The following is a 20,921-nucleotide window of genomic DNA, read 5'->3' as shown; positions in this document are numbered from 1 at the left end:
ATTTTTAAATGCTAAGAGGATATTAGACCAAAAGAAATGAAAGTTTGCTCAATCTCTGATCTAACAGGCGTTAAATTCAATGGGGATGTGGCTGTTGGCCTTGGGGGAGCTGGCTGGAGCACGGGGGGGGGGGGCTGTGGACACTGTGAGCCCTGTGCCAGCAGGCTGGGGGCTGTCGGTGCAGAGCTGCCCCCACCAACCTTCAGCTCTCCCAATAGATTTTTTAAAAAACATCGATAAAATCTACGCATTCCTCAGTGTTGTCAGCTCATGGTGACCTCCCGGAGTGGGCAGGTAAAACCTGTCAAAATAAGTGACGGGACTTGCCTTGTGCAGCTACAGGTGGACTGGTGGGGAAGGAGAGCGTGGGCGCAGACAGTGGAGCTTGGGAAGCAGGAGTAGGGGCTCTCTGGGGGCACGGCCGGCTGCCCTCCTCCCCTGGGTGATCCGCCTCCACCCCAAAGTCCCTTTGGAAAGAAATCTCTTACAGCTTCTGCTAAAATGTATTTCTAGGAGTATCCAAATCTCCTAAAATACCGTCCTGAGCATCTGATTTGGGAAACTGCTTTCGCAGGTCCGGTGGAGTTGGGAGCGCAGGGCTGTGCCCTGGCCCCCTGCGCTGCCCCGCAGCAGTGCCAGGGTGGTCCTGGCCATGTCCTGCCTGCGTGATCTTCCCTCATTAAAAGCACTGAGATAAACGAGATGAGTTGTTTTGGACTAACCCCTGTGCCTGATCCACTGAAGGTCACGGAAAGTTAATTCACTTTGTTGGGATTTGCAGCAGACAGCATATTTCCCTCCACCCAGGTCTAATGATCAGTGTTTATTAGTTCTTTTCCTTTCTCGAGAGTACAGCAGATAAACTCACTGAAATCCCTCGGGGACATAAATGTGCTTGGCCAAGGGACAGCCCAGTGCCAATAAAAAGCTGGTCTTTCTGCTAACAGGTTGCCCCAAAAGACTTGTGCCACCATCACCTATTGTTGTGGGTTTAATATAAGTGAGATGGTTTTAAAGACGTGCAAAAAATCAATCGTTATGTGGTTGATCAAATGTCAAAACAAGGCTCAGGGCTTTGGTAACTGCAAAGCCATTTACTGTGTATACATTTGATTGCCATGAATATTATTCCTGCTACAAAATGATCATAACAAGAAAGTAATAAACCAGAACATAAATGGTTGCTTTATTTGTTGAGATATCCCAGTGACGCTGTTTTGGGAGCCCTGCCAGGCTGCAGCTGCCTTCTGCTGCCGGCTCCTCTCCTCCTGCCCGCGCAGGGTCCCTGGGAGTGTGGTGCCCTTCTGGGAAGGGGAAACCTGGGCACAGCAGCTACTCAAAAACCATCTACTGGTAGGAAAATAGGGTGAGTTACCGCATACCCAGAACCCCAGAAATGATTTGGAGAGTTTTTGATAGCTGTGAATAATAAGAGGATGTCAGGAAAATACGTATTTGTTTAAAAAATGATGAAAGGTATGTTATGAACAGAGTCCTGAGTGTGAAAATTGCAGTTTCCCAGGATATTTAAAGTCAGAGTGATCATAGCAGTGAACCTTTACAGAGGAGTAAATTGGATCACCTGGTAGATGGTTTACGTTGCTCATGCCTGTGAAGAAATATTTGCTCTTGGATGTATTCTGCCACTCGTGATGGTCTTACCATTGAGCCCTCCTTTGCGGCATTTCTTTCAGTGCAGTTTTTATGAGTCCTCCTTACACACACATGCACACATGCTGTTTCGCACACGGCTGTGCATTGCCAGGTACTCGCTTATGAGCGGCAGAACACCCCAGCATCCTGAAGCAGAGCGCGCCACAGGCTCTGCAAGCCAGCCATGTGCCCACTGCTGTGGTGACGGCCCCACGCCGCATCCTCCGGCCGGCTGGCACCATCTCACCCCCTATTGCCACGTCAGTCCATATCTGGTGCAGGATTGTTATTTATCACTAATTTTATCTTGCCTGTTGGGATCTGAAGCATTTTGGGGCTGGAAGCCTGTCTGCAGCAGGGGCAGCTGCTGCTGGGGGTCTCGGCGCAGGCGCCTGCTGGCAGCTCTCCCTCCCAAGCACCTCGCCTACATGGCGTATATTTTAATTTTAGAGGAAGAAAGAATTCAAGTATCTTAAAGGTCAGAAGGATATGAAACAGGGAATAAACACAGACTGTTTCTGTGAAAATATAATGGAGCACATGGTGAGTATTTGTTACTGCTGCAGTATCTGCAATGTATTTTTGACACACGCTTGCTGCAGAGTGCAGCCCACTGCAGCAGGGGAGGGAAGTCAAATTTTCTTCCCTCTGCACTCGGTGGAAAGCACCGTGTGTGTGCTTTGATGAAAGGTACAGCAAAAACGTAATAGCCAACAACTTTGCCAGCACTGACAGAAAACACAAGTGGGAAGCCTCTGCATCAAAGCAATTCTAATTTCCCTGTGTTAGCAGTGGAATTAGGAGTGACCTTCATCTGCTCTTCATACAGGCGGCTCTGACAGGGAAAGTCATGCATGAATTGTGGCAAATTTAGATGAAATTATGGATTTGAGAGACAGCTGTAATTAGGTTTGAAGCAGACATTTAAATACTTTTTGCTGGATCGACCTAGAGAGCTCAGCCTTCTCCAGGGCAGAATTCAAATAGTAGCAAAGGCTTTTGTGCACCACCTGAACATCAGAGCTTGGGAGACAGGTACGTGGTTTGGAAGAAAACAAAATGGAAGTGAGAAGATTAGTGATTCTTCTGACAAAAGTCCTGACCTCTGTGGCCAGCACCAAATGTCTGAGCGGCCCCTGCACATTGCCTGCAATATTAACATTTTTTTTTTTTAAAAAAATAGAATCTGAAAGCAATTGCCCTGTCAGGAAATAAGGTAGTGCCTGGGCTCACCTCAGCACTGTTCTGGCCTGACCTGCTCCAGGGTGCCAGCCTGAGCAGGGCTTTGTCCCAGCCCCTTCTGCTGGGGGGGCATAGCTGTGGGTCCCTGAGCCCCCCGAGGCCCCTGGCAAGGCTGCTGCCAGCTCCTGCGGGGAGAATCATGGAGCAGGAGATGCAGGCTTGTCCCTGCTCCTCTCTCAGCTTTCTGATGAAAAAAACCACATGAGGTTTCTTGGTTTATTGTTAACGTGCAAACTGTGCCCCCTGTCCGGGGGAGGAAAGGGCCAGGACTCTCCTAACAGGTGTCAGGTGGGATGGAGGTTCAGCTGCTCGTGGGGAAAATCACCTGGGAAGCGACCCAGCATGGGGAGCCGTTAATTCCAGCTGGAGCGGCCATCGCTGCACCAGCCAGTCTCCCCAGTGTCCTGGCTGCGGGAGCACCAGTTTCTCGGGGCCCGCAGGGGTGGTTTTATTCTCCCAGGAGGGCAGAGTGAGTAGTTTAAGGTGCCTGGTTGTTATATTTTATAACAGGTTTCTCAAGTGCTTCCAGATAATATAGATTAAATAATTTCACTATTAAGGAGAAGAAACAAGTTGTTCCGTTTTGAAAAAAGGGTTATAACTTACAACATTATAGCCTGCTGATGTCATACACATAAGAAAAGTTAACTTCTTCCCTTCCAATGTACTTTCAATACTTTTTTTTACCTACTACAGGCTGCAGGGATGCCAGCATTAGGAAGAAATTACTGTGAGGGCGGCGAGGCGCTGGCCCAGGCTGCCCGGAGCAGCTGTGGGTGCCCCATCCCTGGCAGGGCTCAAGGCCAGGCTGGACGGGGCTGGGAGCAGCCTGGGCTGGGGGGAGGGGGCCCTGCCCGTGGTGGGGGGTGGGACTGGGTGGTCTTGGAGGTCCCTTCCAATGTTCTATGAGTCTGTGATACTCAAGGGCAGTCTGCTTTTCAGAGGGAGGAGCTGTACTGGCCAAGGCAAACTTGGGATGGAGTGTGGTAGTAGGCTGCTTTTTGGGTTTCCATTAAAATTTTTTTCTTCCTTTCAATCACACTTTTTCACACCTCTAGACAGTCCCCTAAACTCTGCAACAATCAGGAGAGTGCCAAGGACTGTTCAGGTGAAGCCTGTTCCACTGACCTGCTCCTTCTGACTGCCCCTCGTATCACAGCTCCATCACTCTGCCTGCCAGTTTTTCCCACAGACACAGATCTCAGAGCCTTTTTCTTCAACATGCCAGAAAGTGGGCAAGCACCTGCTGCCTCTGAGCCGCGTGTTGGCCTTCCCTTCCACAGGAAGGCCAGGAGTGGTGGTGGCAGCAATGGTGACAGTGGGAGTGCAGTGATGTGCTGACTCTTGACTCAGGCAGGGATGCTCCCATCCATCCCGTCCCATCCCATCCCGTCCCATCCCATCCCGTCCCATCCTGTCCCATCCCATCCCGTCCTATCCCATCCCATCCCGTCCCATCCCATCCCGTCCCATCCTGTCCCATCCCATCCCATCCCGTCCCATCCCATCCCGTCCCATCCCATCCCGTCCCATCTTGTTTTTTCCCCCAAGGCTCCCAAGAAGAAGGATCATCATTGCTAGTTTATGTTGTTTCCAAAACTATTGATGTTTTTTGCCAGACACTGCACAGACCAGTCCCTCACACACGCAGCTGGGAACTGCTGTTACCGTCTTCCAGCACCCAACTGGACTTTTAGTTACCGTCCACCGTGACCTACTTAGAAGGCGACCTAAAAATCAGCATCCATCTATACCACCACAGCCCATGACTCATTCGCTCTTCTCAGTCTTAAAATTAAAGCCTCCAGAAATGGAGATTAGCATTGTCTGGGAATATATAAAGTAGCACTTGAGAGGACTTAGTAAAACCAGAAGGAAAAAAAACCCTGTATTGGGACTTCTACAAGGAAAATTTTCAAAGCTGTGTAGCACCACCATTTATTAAACAGAACTGTGTCCTTAATAACTGTTCCTTCTCTACATATTTTTAAAAATGAGACAAAAAAATAACCTTATTTCAGTGTTATCAGTCTTAAGGATTTGCTCTGATTTACCATGCTGTCTTCCCAGCTAGTGTGACTCCAACAGACACTACTGAGCCCAAACCCGCAGAATCCCTTTAAGGAACGCATCCAGCTTTCTGATAAAATTTGCTGATGGAATTTTATGATTTTAAAATTTTCCTTAGCCAAGTCTACAAATGAATAGAAATCAGTATGGAGGGGGGTTATTTGTATGTGCAAATCTGTGAAAATACATTCAAGTACAGCTGGTGAAGCCCAGGCTAGGGACTTGTTCAACTTGCCAACCTTAGTTTTGCATTAAGCAGTGTTTATGGATATGCCAGGATCCATGGTTTTTCAGAATGCGAGTATTTTGGCCTGCTCTTTATTTGCCTTGGTTTTCAAATCACCACCGGAGTCAGTGGAAGTGAAACCACTATTAAACTTATGCAAGACTAAGGGAATCGGGGGTGTAAGTTCAGCAGTGGTTCAAGATTCATGATGGTCTTTCCATGGTAAGCCACAGAGAAGCAATAACGCACACACTGATAACCGGTGAACAATAGCATCAGGCTTCTTCCCGACACCCCCACATCCCTGTGCAGAGCGATGCCGCAGCCCAGCCCAACCAGGTGCTGCCCCACTAGTGATTCCAGAAGAGGTTTCACTGCTTACACGGCCGCTTTGCCCTGCAGCACCGGGCAGCGCAGCGGCTGCTGGCACACAGCAAAGCTTTACAAAAATACCAGACTACAGTAAATCAGCTCCAGCTTATTTGGTTGTGGCTACCCAGAGTAGCTTGCTGTGCCAGCAACAGCAACATGGGGAGGCATGGAGAGCAACGCTCGCCGTCTTGCAGAGCAACCACACCCAGGGCCATCCCCAGCTGCTTGGAAGTTGTCTGCATTTTTTTTCTCTATGAGGAGCAGATGGGGAAAGGCGCAGGGATGGCTGGAGTTACAGGTACTGGTGCCTCTCGGGAACTGTCGCTCCCTCAGTGCTCCTGGGCCATCTTGCTGTGGGATGGGGTAAGCAGGTCCCACGCTGCAGCCCCAGGCTTTTGAAAGAGAGCTGCTCCCCCTGCATGGGGGTGGGTGGGTGCCACCTCTCACTGCACACCTGGCATCTGCCAACTCTGCAGCATCTTCTCTGAGTGGTCGCACCCCTACATCAACAAAACCAACCTGGTGGTCTGTTTCAATGATTAGTCATGGACAAGGTTGAAGCCAGAAGAAAAGAAAATCCTCTGTACTCCTAATTGCACCATCATCAAAGCCACGTGCACAGGTGGCGCAGAAATATCTCCAACACATGCTGCTAAAAAGACAGAAATTTAGGGAGTGGTTGTAAGGGGACACGTGGGGGTCTCAGTAACATTAAGCAGGAAGCAAAGCCCAGCTCGCAGCTGAACCTCCCTCCTACACCATGCCCCAGCCATCCCCTTCCTGGGCCTCGGCTTGCGGGGGTTTTGCCACTCAGAGAAGGTTCCCATCCACCCCTGTCCTTCTGCAGCTCCCCCGTGGCACAGCCATGCACTTCTCCCACTCCACAATTGCCTGCACTGGGGAGAAAGATCTGCCTGTATTTCATAGGTAGGGATGAGACTCTTCCAGGGTTTTTCCAGTTGCAAGTCCTTTTGCCCTGCAAAATCTTGGAGATATTTATCAGGAACATACAGGAATGGAGAACTCCCATTATAACAGTGAATCTCCTGGGAGACAAATTTCCATGACCTGCCTACCAGAAGCTGCCCGTGCCGTACCATCACTCCTGTGCGGACTGCCTTCTCTGGTGTGCACAGCGCCCAACACCTACCTGTGTCTGGCTGGCACCAGTTTTGTGTACAACTGCTTGTAACAGGAAAGGCTTCTTCTCTTCTTTGTTGTGTTTCTACTGAAATAATATTTTATTTCATGGTCACTCCTGGCTGGAGGCAGGACTCGGGCTGGTGCCATGCCAGAAACCAAGGAGGCTGTGGGTGCTCTCTGGCTGGCTGCAGCACACAGGGAGCTGCTAACATCGAAGATCCCTCCCCATTTCACTGCTGAAATCAAACTAGTGAATACCCACTTCAAGCAGTACATTTTGGTGGTGAACTTTTCTGGGCCGAATTTCAGTTCCCACTCTGGATATGGCGAGAGCAGGACAGTCTGGGAGCCGCCTGGGCTGGCCCATCCCCCGAGCATCAGTGTTGCGTTCCTGCATCAGTGATGGGGAGAGGTTATCTGCACTGACGGATTAGCGACATGGAACAGGGATGGAGAACTCACTGCTGGGATAAAGCCTCCTGTGATCCTTTTCCAGCTCCTACTAAATGCTTTCCCTCCCTGATGCTGGGCAGATGGTGTTGGAAGAGCAAGGTGATGACCTTACACAGCACAGAGCAAGGCGGGCTGTAAAGTCACCCTGTCACTGAGGAAATCATGGGCCATCGTCATGGCCTGCCCAAGAGCCACGCTCGGCAGCGGCTGCCCCAGCTAGCGCAGCTCTGCACAGGGAGAGGCAGAGGTGGCCACCAAAGGGGACACACCGGAGCCGTGGCTGCTGCTGTATTTGGAAACGAAGAGTGAAAACAAACTGGCAGAGCAGCACCCGCACCTGCTGGCTGCAACAACCGCTCTGCAGATCAGCGGGAGAAGCTGCAGGAAACCCAACGACCCACGGTCCTCAGCAGAGCTCCCAGGTAGCACAGCTCACGAGGGAAGCGGAGGCCTGACACCTGCCCGCTGTCCCCCTTCCCTCCCGCGGTGGCTGGCTGTTCCCGGTGACGGAGCCCAGCTTCCACCACGCGCAGGATGCCCCTGCGGGCTCTTTCCCCCCGCCCACGCTCCAGCAGCCCTGTGGCCTGCGGCCGCCCAGGCCCGTGGCTGGGATGCTGAGCCGTCTCCCATGGCTTCCCCGCGCCGCTGCCACGAGGCTGCCAGCCCCCGGCCCAGCAACTTTTCCCAAGTGGGGAAAATGGCTCCTGCCCTAGGGGGAGGAGGGAGGCGGCCGGGGGGAGCGGGCGCCGCGGTAGCTGGCATCTCCCCCTGCCGCGCAGCGCGGGGATGCCCCAGCCCCGCCGGTGATGCTCCCCCGGCCACGGACCGCCCCGTCGGGGCGGGAACGGGCGGCACCTCTCCGCATCTCCCGCTCCGCACCGCTCCGCGGGGAAGGCGCGGCCTCAGCACACCCCCCTCCCCCGCCAGCCCGGGCCCCGCCGCCCCGCCCCTGCGCCGCCGCGGAGCGCAGCGCGGCCGCGCAGCCCGGCCCGCCCCACCGCCGCCGCTCGCCGCCGCCTTTGTGTCTGGGCGCCGCCCCGCGCACGGAGGCGGCCCCTGCGCGGCGGGGCCGGGCAGCCGCGGGCGCGGGCAGCCCTCGGCGGCGCCCCCGGACCGCGGCTCGGCCGCGCATGGACGCGCGCTCCCGCCTGCACCGTGAGTACCGCCGAGCCGCGGCCGGGGCCGGGGAGGTCCCGCGGGGTGGCGGCTCCCCCGCGCTGGGGTGCCGCCGCCCGCGCGGTGCGGGCTGTCCCCGGGGTCGGGCTGCGGGTCCGCGGGGCGGCGGGCGCCCCTCGGTGCGCAGCCCTCGGGCAGGCACCGCGCTCGGGGCGGGGGGCACCGCCGCCCCCGGTCCCCGCACTGAAATGACAGGGCCGGTGGGTTTGCGCGCTGGTCCCCCGCAGCCCGCCCGAGAGGAGGCGGCGGGCTCGGGCGGCTCAGGGGAGCCCGGCGCTCCGCACCTGCCCCGCGCCGCGGCGGGCTGCAGCGGTGCCGTTCGGGCGGGGACCCGCCGCCTGCGCAGAGCCCGCCGCGCGTCCCGGTCCCGGTGGCGCCGGGCTGTCCCTCCCGGGCTGTCCCTCCCGGGCCGGCACGGCCCCGCCGGAGGAGGCTAGCATGCGCTGGGAGTCGCTTGCCCGGGGTGCGGGGAGCCTTGGGGCAGCAGGTGTGAGCTCATACCTGCGCCTGGGGAATTCAAAGAGCCTCCCGGGCGGGGGTCTCGGGGGCCGCGTCCCCCCGGGCGCCCCCCGCCTTGGGCAGGACCCCGGGGGTGCCCCGCGGTCGGGGGGCGGGCGCTCCGCGCCGTATTTCAGCGGGGCTGGTAGCCCGGGGTGGGGGGACGTCCGTGGAAGCGCCGTTGAAAGTTCCTTGCGTTTTGGGAAATGAAACCCGACCCGCACCCCGGGTGTTTTTGGTACGCCTGTCGCTGCCGTTAAATCCCCTCATTTTGCTTTTGTACATCTCTGGTTTTCAGCTAAAATCTGCAGCCACGTGCCGTTCTCGGGTTTAGCCCCAGGTGTTCTGGGTAACGGTAATCCTTAGGCACAGGTGAACCAGAAGGCGTTTTCTTCCTCGTTAACGCGACCGGAGAAGTGACTTAATCTGGTGGGTTTTGCCATTATGCATCTGCTGCTCTGATACTGACAGAGGATGTATGCTTGCCATGGCAACCTCCCCATCGCCTATTACAGCCACTTCTTGGGAAGTAGCGAGACTTGTTAAAGAAATAGGAACAGCTGATTTCAGAGTCTGCGTATTTATAAATAAATTGTGCATCTTGGAAAACATGACCTTTTTTTTTGAGAATACTAATGTTGTTTCGGTTCATAGGTGTGGGGATGGAGAGGGAGTCAGCCTCTTGAGCAGGTCATGTATTTTTCTTTTCATGCAACCGCAGTGAAAGAAGGTGCCTTCATTTTTCAAACAGCATTAATTACTGTAATTTATTTCTAAACCACATTAATTTAATGGTCTTATAATCAGATATCTTGATTTGTCATTTTAGCTTGACGTCCATGTGAACTTTAACCTTTGCCAGTATTTGCAGTGTTAAACTTTTCCTTGATAAACCAGTATTTTTAATTTTTTTTAATTGTCTCACACAGGAGGAGCTTTTCTATGTCTTTCTGTTATACAAACAATATGAAACACTTAAAAAATGGTTTTACCTTAAAGCAATTTTTGCAGTTGCTGGAGTAATAGGGATCATCGCTGATTGTCCACTGTGTGCTGGATGCTTAACAAGTAGGGAGCAAACGCTGCGCTCTGCGGAGAGGCTGCTGCTCGGACCCGGCGTGCCCAGTGCTTGCTGCACGTGTGGGAGTCCATCGAAAGGAGGAGCAGTGCGTGGGCATGAACAAATTCTTTGCTCCTTGGTCCCACATGAATTTATAAATGCTTCTCAGTTGGTCATTAAAAAATTGTTAAAGTCATAGTTACTTATAAATTGGGATTTTAAAAGGAAGGTGGTCCATTATCTCTGGAATGTTGCAAGGTAGCAGCATGCACATGCTATTAAAGCCACAAAACTTCAGATTAATGAGGAATTAATAGCCCCTGAGGTGTTTGCATCTGTACAAAGCTTCGTCTGTGTGCACTGATCTTAAAGCAGAAATGCCAGTGATGCAAAATCCAGCAGAGCGTCAAACTTCATCATAGACCTGGAAAACAGGGATTAACCCACATCTGAACGTGACCAGCAGATGCTCCCGAGGGAGAGCAGGCTGCAGCTGCATGGTGACCCCAGAGCCCTGTGCCCGTTCAGCCACCCGTGGGCCCCGCGCCGGCCCTCGCCTGCACCCAGCTGCCATGGTGCTGGGTCCTCTGGCAGATGCTGGGACCTGCTGCTCGGGAGGGGTTGTTTGGTGCCTGGGGTTATGGATAGGAGGTGGGGACCAAAGGTTTTCCAGTGCTTTGGAAGTGGTGTTTAGCCTGCTAGACGTACAACGAATTCAGCCCCTCCCTGGCCTGCTGGTGGGTGGTATGTGAGTGGTGGCTCTGTCCCTGGAGTTGCACAGAAGCCCCAGCGGTGGTCCTGGGCAGCTAGCCTTGGGCGGACCTGCTTGGACTGGTGCCCTGAGGGTCCGACCTTCTGTAGGTGGGTGTAGGAGCAAATGCTGCCCTTTAAATCGGGGTGTGTGAATCCATCAGACTGATCGCTGGCATGTTGCAAATCTGCTGGTCAGCCGGATCAGTGTCTGAAAGCCTGCACCGATTGCCCTGTGAAGTGCCGTATAGAAAACAGTCCCAGAGGTAGTTCAGTGCTACTTTATAATATAATGATCTCTGTAGATCTAAGCTGAGCACAGACCAAGCACCTGAATGTTATATTAAGCCCTATTTAAAGATTTGTAAGAGCCACCATGTGTCTTTGGTTTTCATCTCAGCTTTCTCTAATTTTAGCGTGGTTTCTGTAGGCTTTAATTTGCCGGCACGGCAGATTGCATCAAATCCTAGGACAAGTCTTTCAGAACTGTTAGCTTTTCATCAGATCTGTTTTTCTGGGAATGCAGCAGTTTGTTGATGGCAGAGAGATCCTACATGTTTTACCGTGTGTCTTCACTGGGCAGATACACGCCTTTTAGTGCGACCTGCCTAGAAGTTACAGAAGAGTTGGAGAGGTGTAATGGTCGGGAAGGAGAACGTGTGGAAGGAGCTGTCAGTCAGGCAGGGGGCACCTTCGTGGAAGGAGGGGCTGCCACTGGCAGTTCTGTAGCCAAGTGCAAAATGAGGGAAGTAAAAGAGCATAAAATCTGTGCAGCTTGGGAGGTGCCCTGGAAAGGTGGAGCAAGTAAAATGTTAATGGGTCAAGTTATGGTGAATAAAGAAAGAGAGGAAGCTGTAAGCTCAGGAAGGCTGCTCTTTTTCAATATAAGGAGGAGAACATTCTTCATCCTTTAGTTCACTTGTATCCAGAGTGAATGAATACAGCTACAGGAGTTCAAGCTTATTGGAGGAAAATGCCCCCCCCCCTCCCATTTTGCTGGGGAGAAATGAAAATGAAAGCTGGTGCGAAGAAAATCTGAGAGAGCAATTTGAACCTTTTATAAGTGTAGGACACAGTGGGCAGAAAAAATCACAATCTACCTCAATTGGATGAAGGGCAGCGAAGCCATTTATTTAGAACCAATACTCAAGGTGTGTGGAACGGTGGGATTCCTGTGGGTCTGCGCTTGTGGTGTGAGTTCCCAGGGATGGGAAACAAACACTTTGCTTTGTTGCATAAATTGTCAGTCATTACTATTTTTTCAATGATGTGCTTAAGATGTAAAGACACACTTGTGAAATCTTTGATGCTTAGTTTATCACTGAAGTTTGGTGCTTGGAAGTTATGATGCGGACTATAAATAGAGCAATCAATAGAGCAATCTTCCAGGTATAAAATACATACTTAAAGAGCATTTTTATAAACAGGAAGCCACGTGAGCTCAGAAGGTTGTGTTGTATGTATCGTGAGCAGCATCACAGAGCAGAGCATGCCCATCTGCTCATTGACGGTAGGAGTCGGCGGGCTGTGGGCGCTGACCTCCAGTCACGTAGCTGATGCTCAGTTCCCTGGAGAGGGCTGCTCTGAAGCGGAGACTCGAACGGAATTTAAAGCCTTGGTTGACTTGGATTGCTTCTCAGCTGCTGATTTTAAAATACTGCTTTGTTGTTGACTTAGGGAAGATTGTGGAAGAATGATGATGGCGTGGCAGGAGAAAGATGGCATTCCAGAAACTGTTCAGAGAGGGGTCCGCTGTCATAATGGAATTACACCTGACTTGTGTTATTTCGGGAGCTGCGCGGAGGCCATCATCAGTGCCGCCTTTCCTTTCTGCAACATGCATCATTTCATCTGTAGTGGGTGCTGGGTCTTGCCTGTGGTCAGAGATGAGCAAGCCCTTGAGAGAGCCGAGCCGAGAGGCCTAGGAAGAGCTGTAAGGAGTTGAGAGAAGCCGTCGGCGGGGAGGCCTTGGTGCCTTTGGTGGCCGAGGAGCGGAGCTGTGGCTGGCAGGCCCTGGTGGCAGAGCAAGGGGTGGCAGCAGCAGCTGCTCTGGCAGGGCCAGGAGCTCTGTCTCCAGCTCCTCCCAGGTCAAACCCCACCAGACCCTCCCACCGCCTGCTTCTTTTGCATCACTTTATTCTCAGATCTAAAAAAACCTCCATTCAAATGCCATATGTTCTGTTTGCAGCACCACATCCCATCTTCTCTTTGCCGTTGCTATTCTCCGTGTTTGACCGTTGAAGAGTCTTTCGGGCAGAGGCTCTTCACCCCCGGTAGACTCTTTGTGACGTGTTTATCGTCCTCATTGCTCTCCACAAAAGGGCAGGTTGGCAGGCTGAAGCACCGCCCTGACAAGAGGGAAGCGTGGGGATGGTCGCAGACCGATGCCTGCAGCTGGGGGAGCTGGTGATGATATTGATGGGGCTGGGGAGGGGAACACATCACCCCAGTGGGAAAGGGCCTCTTGATACCCGGTGGGCAGCTTCACTTCCTAATTAGCATAAAATCTGCTAAAGGTGTTGTTTGAGTGGTGTTGAAATCTTTTTGTACGTTGTGTTTAATTTTGCCTCAGGTATTCGATACACTGATCAAACTGTATGGCGCATGTGTTAGCGTTCCCACCTCTAGGCATACTGAAGCTTTAGCTGTTGTTACGATAAAAATTCTTAAATTTTAAAGCCTGAGTACTAAATTGGTAGCTTTCAGCAGTTCTCTAATTATGTGAGACATTTTTTGTACTTAACAAATGGTTCTTATTCTTGCCAGCACTTCAGCCCGGTGTTCTAGGACTGTGGGTGTCAGGGAACAGAACATATTTCTGTGTCTGTGAATATGATCCCACACGTTGTCTTAAGTGGGAAAATGTTCACAGCCCTTATATGGTGAGGGATTTTTTTTTTTTTCCTAAATCCATCAGTGCTTTCTCCTGCAGTAATAACGCAGTTTTATCTTCCTGATGCTTTGTAGGCTGGATATTGATTATGAACCAGAAATATGAAATGGGCTTTCTTTTTTCCTGACAAAGATACCCTGCAGTGTGACCTGCTCTGTCTTGTAAACCTTTAAGAAATTGTTTCTAGAAATGGTTGATGGTTTTAAACAGCTAATCAATGTATAGATGCCAAACTAATAGATAAGTACATGAAAGCAGCAAGGGTGCTGTTTCTGCCTGGTGTTGTGCCTCTCTTCATCATTGCTGTGAGTTTACATGCTGCTCCTTGTGTTCAGCCATTTCGACAGCAGAGTTGCAGTCTCCTGGCTGCACAGGCAGCCAAGCACTGTAGAAGAAACTAAGAATTCTGCATGTCACGGCACAGTGACATATTGCACAGCGATGTGCCATGCTTTCCAGTCGTGTGCTGGAAGGTATCTTGCCATGTTATGCAGTGAGATTTGTGAAGTACTCGAGTTACCCAGAGCACCTCGTGATGCTCTGAATGAATGTCGGTGTGAGGCTGGTTACAAATTCGTAAACGTATGAAATAAAGGGTGAGGAGTTCTTTAGGGTCATGGAGAAGCAGAGTTACGCCCAAATGGATTTTGTTGAGGAATACTCATTTTTGCACGAGATACTCCTGCCCACTGGCATCACACTCCAAAATCCTTTTGGTTTGTAACAGGAAGGCTTTGTAATGCTCGTGGTTGTATGCAAGAGTTGGAGGTGTGAGGCTTCCTCCTTGCTGGTTACTGGGAAGGCTGGAGGAGGGGCTGGATGTGCTGCAGCTGGAGCTGGGGGGAGCCCTGCCGTGGTCACTCAGCACCGTGGCATGGTGCCACCTGTTTTTGGAGGCTCCTTGCTGTATGGCTGTTTCAGTGCAAAGCCTGTGTCATCACCCAGTCTGGAGTCACCCAATGTAAAGGGCAGCCAGCTAGTGTGCACAGGAGAGAAGGAAGAGTAATGACATGAGCATGGATGCCGTTACCCATTGTGAGCAATGTTGTTTCATGAGATTTTGTGGCCACCCTTGTTTTGAGGGACTATGCATGTTGGTCCTCTCCTGCATGGGCATATGGCAGGAAGGGAAGGAAATGACCTAGTGTGGAGGCACAGAGGAGTGGGGATCTGTCAGGATCCATGGGGTTCTGCAGGGATCCGTGGGGAGAGGTGAGGGTCAGGCAGGTGCTGGGGAGCAGCTGGAGGTGCAGCCTGAACAGGGAGGCGCAGGATCTTCTGGGACTTCCTGGGCTGATGGTCACATACTGCATTGCCTTGGTGGCCCTTGGGTACCTTCTTCCTTTTTGCATCCATGCTTTGTCCTGTGACAGATTAGAAAGTATTGCTTCAAAGGTTTGTCTGGCAGAATGTCCTGCACCCCCGTGTCCTTGTAGGGTAGCACTGGGTGCTGGCAGTGACCTGTGTTGTAGGACTGGAGGGTCTACCTGATCCCTGCTCCGTGGGAAGGATGTGTTTGTCTGACGCACAGCACAGGGCACCTGCCTCCAGTGCCCGAAGGAGCCGTGTTGTGTCACCTGTGTGGAAGCACGTAGTCCCCTCTGGAATTTCATTCATAGATTCATTTGTTGTCCCATGAATTAAGAAAATGTTGTAATCCTGTATATGGGCAGGAAAATGAATCATTATAGTACAGAAATTTAGTTATGATCGATGTGAATAACATTCCAAGGTTCAGTAATTTTCTTGAAAGTTCTACCACTGAGCAAAACTTATTTATACAGGTGACTTCTAATTTTTAAGGTAGGGTTTAAGTATCAAAACAAATTGGATCAGATGCTGTGAAAGTCTCTATGTTTTTTAGTGGAGTGACAATTAAGTAGAACCACCTTTTGCTTCCTGAAAGGAAGAAGCTATCGAGTTTTGAGACAAAATTTAATGGGTTTTGAAAAATATTTTTTACCAAATACTTAACAGAAAAACGGTTTATGTGAAAAATGCTAGAACATAGATATATTCTATTTATAGCCATATATTGATGTGGTTGATATAACAGCATGGTTTATAGGTGCCACCTAGAACAGAGGATTTGACTCGGAACTATCTCCAGGACAAAGGCCATCTTCATGGGCTGTCACAGACTGGGCGACAGACTGCGAGGCGCTTCTGCCTGGTGTGCATTTTGGGGAACAACAGTCTGCATGACATTTGAGAACAACCTCACTTAATATGCATGTATTTGTAGGAATTTTTCTTGGGTTTTCAAAATTAAGGTTTTCTTTATTTGTTGTTCCGTGGTTGCAGATGCTGCAGTATTTTTCTAGGGTTTTCTTTCCCCTAGGAAAGCCACACTTCAGGATTCCTGCAGAAGTATCTGTGAATGAGGCCACGCTAAAAAATGAACACTGACATGCTTGCCTGTGCTAGCACATCAACTTTCAAATCTCGGCACAGAAAACTCTTTTAAAGTATTTCTGTGCATTTTCTGAGGCTAACCGGTGTCTGTGTGTCTTCATTATGCCAGTGAAAGGCACTCTCATTAATGGGATGTCATTAACACTTTCCTGCTGAATGATTATTTCCATTTATAATAGCAACAATATGTTAACTTCCACAAGTTAAAAATTAAGATCCTGGAACTGCCAGTCAGAGCGCAAGGGCTGCTGGCATTCTTTAATCATCGCTGCTATTTTTGTGTGGACAGATTTAGCATAAATAGGTGTGATGCAAAGTGTCATACCATATTTAGTCCTTGTCCAAGACATCTTAGTTCTGGAATGATGCTCTTTGTATAAAATTAATCAAGAGAGTCCATCTGTATCCATGGGGAGGGGTGGGGAAAAACAAACAACCAAAACCTAGTTGTATAATTTGCCTCCCTCCCCAGTTTTTCTTTAACTGACTTTGTGTGAAATGCAACAAAGCAAATAGTTTCCAATACAGTGAAGTGATGACCCTGCTTGTGAGGCGTATGTTTTGTGCAGTAACTTAAAGGGCTGCTTAATTTGTGGCAAATTCAAGAGTGCATGGAGCTAAATGGGATTATGCTGGTTGTTGTTGAGTTTGGCTCTGGTCCGTAGTTGTCTTTAGAAACATTCAGGTCTACATCCCTTATTCAGAATGTGGTACTTTAACATACTCCTAAGGTTTCTTTGTTCCCTTATACAATGGAGTTTTGGTTTGTTGCTGCTGTTGTTTTTTCCACCTTTCAATATTTCATATTATGTCTCAGCAGGAACTCTTCTGTGGTCGTCTTTGTTACCCGCTGTGATGCCCCACCAGCCCCTCTACCTGCTTAGGCACTGCCTTCCCCCAGGGAATGAAATTAGGACAAGAACAAGGAGTCAGGAGAGTGGCATTTCTAAGGACTTGTGTTTCTTCCATGCAGCTCCTGCAATTGGGATGTCATCTGTAGATTTGGTTAAAGCAGGAAAAAAACCCTCGTCAGTGTTGGCTGTCAGATTAGCCTGAGATTAGATAAATCTTAATTACTTCTGCTAGATTTGATTCTGACTAGTCACACTAAACTCATTATAATAAGTTGCAGGGTCACTTTAGGAGAAACTGAGAGGTAGGATTAATGCACTGTGCTATCAGAAATTGTTCTCTGATGCCAGGTTTATTTGGAGCTCTCATTTTTGCACTGGAGATGACGACGAGCTGCTCCCAATCTATCTTCTCCATGCCACCTGGGATTTGGTAGATATCTATCATGGTTCTTCCAACTCATGTCTTTTATAAACTGACCTACTTAGTGACTCTTCACAGAGAAGTCTATACCTTTGCCTGTCCTTTTCATCCTATTTTGAGCATCTTCCATATCTAGCATGTCCTTGCCTTTTATTTCAATGAGGGGACCATTTTTTAATACCTTTAGAATAGTGCTGGGAAACCTTAAAGCAAAAGAAATTGTGTCCTTTCTGAAATACTTTGTGTTTTTCTAGTCCATTAGTCTGAATGCACTGACTTTGGCAGCATGGGGTGAGCAGCATAAAACCCCATAACCGGTATTAACAGAATACAGTAAGTTTGTTCTTCTTAATAAATGCTTACCTAAAATACAATACCATTTGAGAGAAATGTTCGTAGTTGACAAGAAATAAAAAAGAGCAGTCATTATCTTTCTAATGAACTGATAAGTCTGAATATTAAATCATCTAGAGAAGCTACCTCTTAGCTTCTATCCATCCTCTTTCACCATTACTGTACGTGAGAGAACTTGGCTGCTACTTTCTTGGGGGTTAAGGAAAAGCACTTTAGCATGGAGTACAAAACACTATCAGCCCTGTTCTCTTCAAACATAATTTGTGTGTGTGCATGTATAGTATATGTGTATATATATTTAAATATAGATTTATATTAATACATGCATAAAAATTTGAGTTCACACTGGTCGTAGAGATTGCTCCATTCTCACAAGAGAGGACCTGGAAACTTTTAGCAAGTAAAATGCAAACCATTAAAAGTTTTATGACTTTCAAAACCTTTAGCATGTGGTGGTGTCAGGGCTTCATTTTTACCTCCTGGGGCTTCCTGGTTCCCTCTGAAAGATATGTAGTGGCATAATTTCTGCTGGAACAGGTTAAACTGGAAATGGGGTGTGCAGAGCATGTTTCAATTGATGTGTGTGTCTAGGAAATGTCACAATACTCACTGCATTTGGCAGGAGGCAATGAGTGAAGGCAGGCACTCCGTAAAGCAGCATGAAAGCAAATGGCACAGTAAAGAAATCTTGGAGCGGAATTGTTTTCTTCTCGAAGTCCAAAGAGCATTCATGTTCCTTGTTGCAGAAAAGAAGGCCAGACTGCTTGCATGTGGGCCTTCTTGGGTCTGTGCAGCAGACAGTGCCCCCTGGCTCTGTGAAAGGGAGAGGCCGCTCCGAAATCCTGCGGGTCCTAATGACCCTGTTGAGTCACGTTTTCATCGCAGCTCAGCTGCCATTTCAGGAATTTTTAACAAGCAGCTTGATTTTTCCTGTGAGCCCTTCGTGCACAGAGGCTGCTGCAGAGACCCGTGCTGCTCCTGCCGTTCCTGGAGCACAGCAGCCAGGTGACAGCCCTGGGCAGCTTTAGGTTAGGCTCCCATCCCACGCACCACCGCAGCAGCAACCTGCAGCAGCCCCCAGCTCAGGCAAGCTGCGCTTTGCACAACAGCGTGCTCTGTCAGCGCTGCTTTTCCTCCTCAGCTGTGCCATGCTGGCCTGTTAACCTTGAAACGGTGATCCCGTGATCCGCGGTGACCGCTGAAAGCTTTCTTTAGAGACAAGAGTGAACTCGCTGTCCTGTGCAGTCCTCTGCTTGCCTTTGCATGCAAGGCACAGGGCTGGATGTTCAGGTCAGCCCCAGTGCCATCTCAGCAGGGCTGGTCCAGCAGGTGGGATCTTAGAGTCTGACTGGGATGCTCTGGTTGTGCGTAGGTTCCAACCTTGTGCCTTCAGGAAGACCAAAGAGCAAAGCTGTTTCCTGCGGAAAAGATGCAAGGGTGGATACTGGCTCTTTGGAAAGCTGCTTGGGGTGGTATTTTTCTTCTTCAAGTTTACCCTGAATTTCTGAAATATCTACATAAAAAAAAAGTAGATCTTTTCAGGCACACAAGCATTTTTCCAGACCTGCTCTGTGCTTCTTTAGTCTCATGGAAAAGCTTGCACATGTGCCAGACTTTAGGTCCTGAACTGATTTTTTCCAGTTCATAATTGCTTCCCTGATAAATGCTTTCTTCTTGAGACTGTTAAAACTGGGGGGGATCAAAGTTCTCTGCCTAGGATGGTAACCTTTGATGGCCTTCAGTTTTGAAATGTTCTTGCCCTTTAGAAGAAGAGCGTGCTGTGGTTTGGTGTGGGGTGGCCAGGCTTTCAGCAGGGAGTTTTTTTACACCCTCTTGAGAATCCAGGTGGATTTGACCAACATGCCAGCTTTTGGAAGAGTGCAGCCCATCCTGTAGTGAGGAATGCTGTTGGCTTTCAGGAGCCACACCACCCTGAGTGGTTGGGGTGCTTAGCATAGTGTCCTGAGGTGAGAACAAGCATTTTTGGGCAGGGGAGCAAGGACTGGCACGGCAGCCCCAAGGGAAGGGTCTGCAGCAGCTGCATGATACCTGTAGAAACACAGTCATATGGAGAGTCCTTCTGGTTTCTAAGGCTTTAAACAGTGTTCAGTAGATAAAACCGTTCTTTGAGCAAGGATGGGAGAACAAAGATACAAAGACAAGAATAGCTGTCCATGAAGTAATTGTCCAGATGTCCACTGAAGGAGCTGTTCTGTGGAGGTATTGGTGTGAGGCCATGCGGTGAGAGGCGATGTCGTGAAAAGGCGCACGGAACTGCCTTAATGCCAAAGCAGCAGTAATTCCGTGCTGCTGGAAAGCTTGACTTGCCATTTTGATCCTGTAACACAGGCTTTTTCACAAATGGAAATGTAGAATGTTAGTATTACTTTTTTATATACATCATCTGTTGCTATCTTCTGAAAATGTATACTTGCACTTCTGTAATGCATTTAATGCTTCATGTATTTTGTTTTAGTCATGTGGCGGCCCTTAGTTTTAAACTACCAGTTGAGCATTAACAGGCAAACCAGATTTGCTGTAAGATCTTTTAATAATTCTTTCTTGCTTTTGTTGTGATTTCACCTTAACCAACTCTGCTACAAGAAAAGATAGAGAAAACCTGAAAACTTGTTTGTTTGCTTTTGCTATGACTTTGAAGACGCCCTGCATTATTCCCTGACCATTGAGGACTATGGCTGAGAACAGAGATCAGCCCAAACCTTGCAGTGAGGTCTGGGTGCTGGTGGTGTGTGCCACACTGCAGGTTTGTAGAGCTCGTTGCACAAGTGAAGTAACAAGCTCTTGCCAAGCAATAGTAGAAGGGACAAACTCCTTTACCATCTCAGGTACAAGCCAGTGGTGCAGAAGGCTTTTTGAGATGAACTGCATGCAGAAGTTTCAAGGGGTAAAGCAGATTTCGGTTTGCTGGTGTGGTGACGGTGTTGCAGTAGCAGACTGCATTTCACTGCTTGATCCAGGGAGGAACAGGAAGAGTACTTGGAAATTGTGTGGTGGTAAAAGCTATTAATATTAAGGCACTTTCTCTTCTTTTCAGCTGTGAACTGTAATTCACTATGATTATTTGTTTCCTAATAAATTGTGTGTAGCTCATCTCAACATCAAAACACATTAAGCTTTTTGCTCTGATGTCTGTTACGCAGGCTAATTTAATTCATCTTTGGAAAGGAGTTTATGACCAGATGCATGAGATTTGACTCTGAGATACTGTACAGCTTGTACTTTCTATCTGGAGATACCCAGAAAGTCAAATTCTGCTCCTTCCTATCCTCATAATTTAATTGAAGTCAAGAGAGCTCCATAGGTATGAATGAAAGTGCGCT

At 49.4% G+C, this 20,921-nt stretch overlaps 1 protein-coding gene across 11 annotated transcripts in view; it reads left to right on the top strand.

Annotated features, from left to right (window-relative positions):
- LRRC7 (leucine rich repeat containing 7) overlaps positions 1-20,921 on the top strand; it is a 216,376-nt gene that overhangs the window by 24,892 nt on the left and 170,563 nt on the right. For 10 of the 11 annotated variants that reach the window (XR_013931086.1, XM_080406611.1, XM_080406609.1 and 7 more), the window contains exon 1: positions 4,396-8,314. The exons of the other annotated variant lie outside the window; for it this stretch is intronic. Coding sequence is in view for 9 of the 10 variants with exons in the window: in XM_080406611.1 (XP_080262737.1) it covers positions 7,966-8,314 (349 nt within the window). In the remaining variant the exon portion in view is untranslated. Of the gene's footprint in view, positions 1-4,395; positions 8,315-20,921 lie in introns of those variants that run through there. 11 annotated transcript variants of the gene reach the window in all.

The sequence above is a fragment of the Falco punctatus genome (assembly GCF_963210335.1).
Source record: "Falco punctatus genome assembly, chromosome: 11".
Classification (NCBI taxonomy): Eukaryota; Metazoa; Chordata; class Aves; order Falconiformes; family Falconidae; genus Falco; species Falco punctatus.
This window is presented reverse-complemented; position numbering and strand designations above follow the sequence as displayed.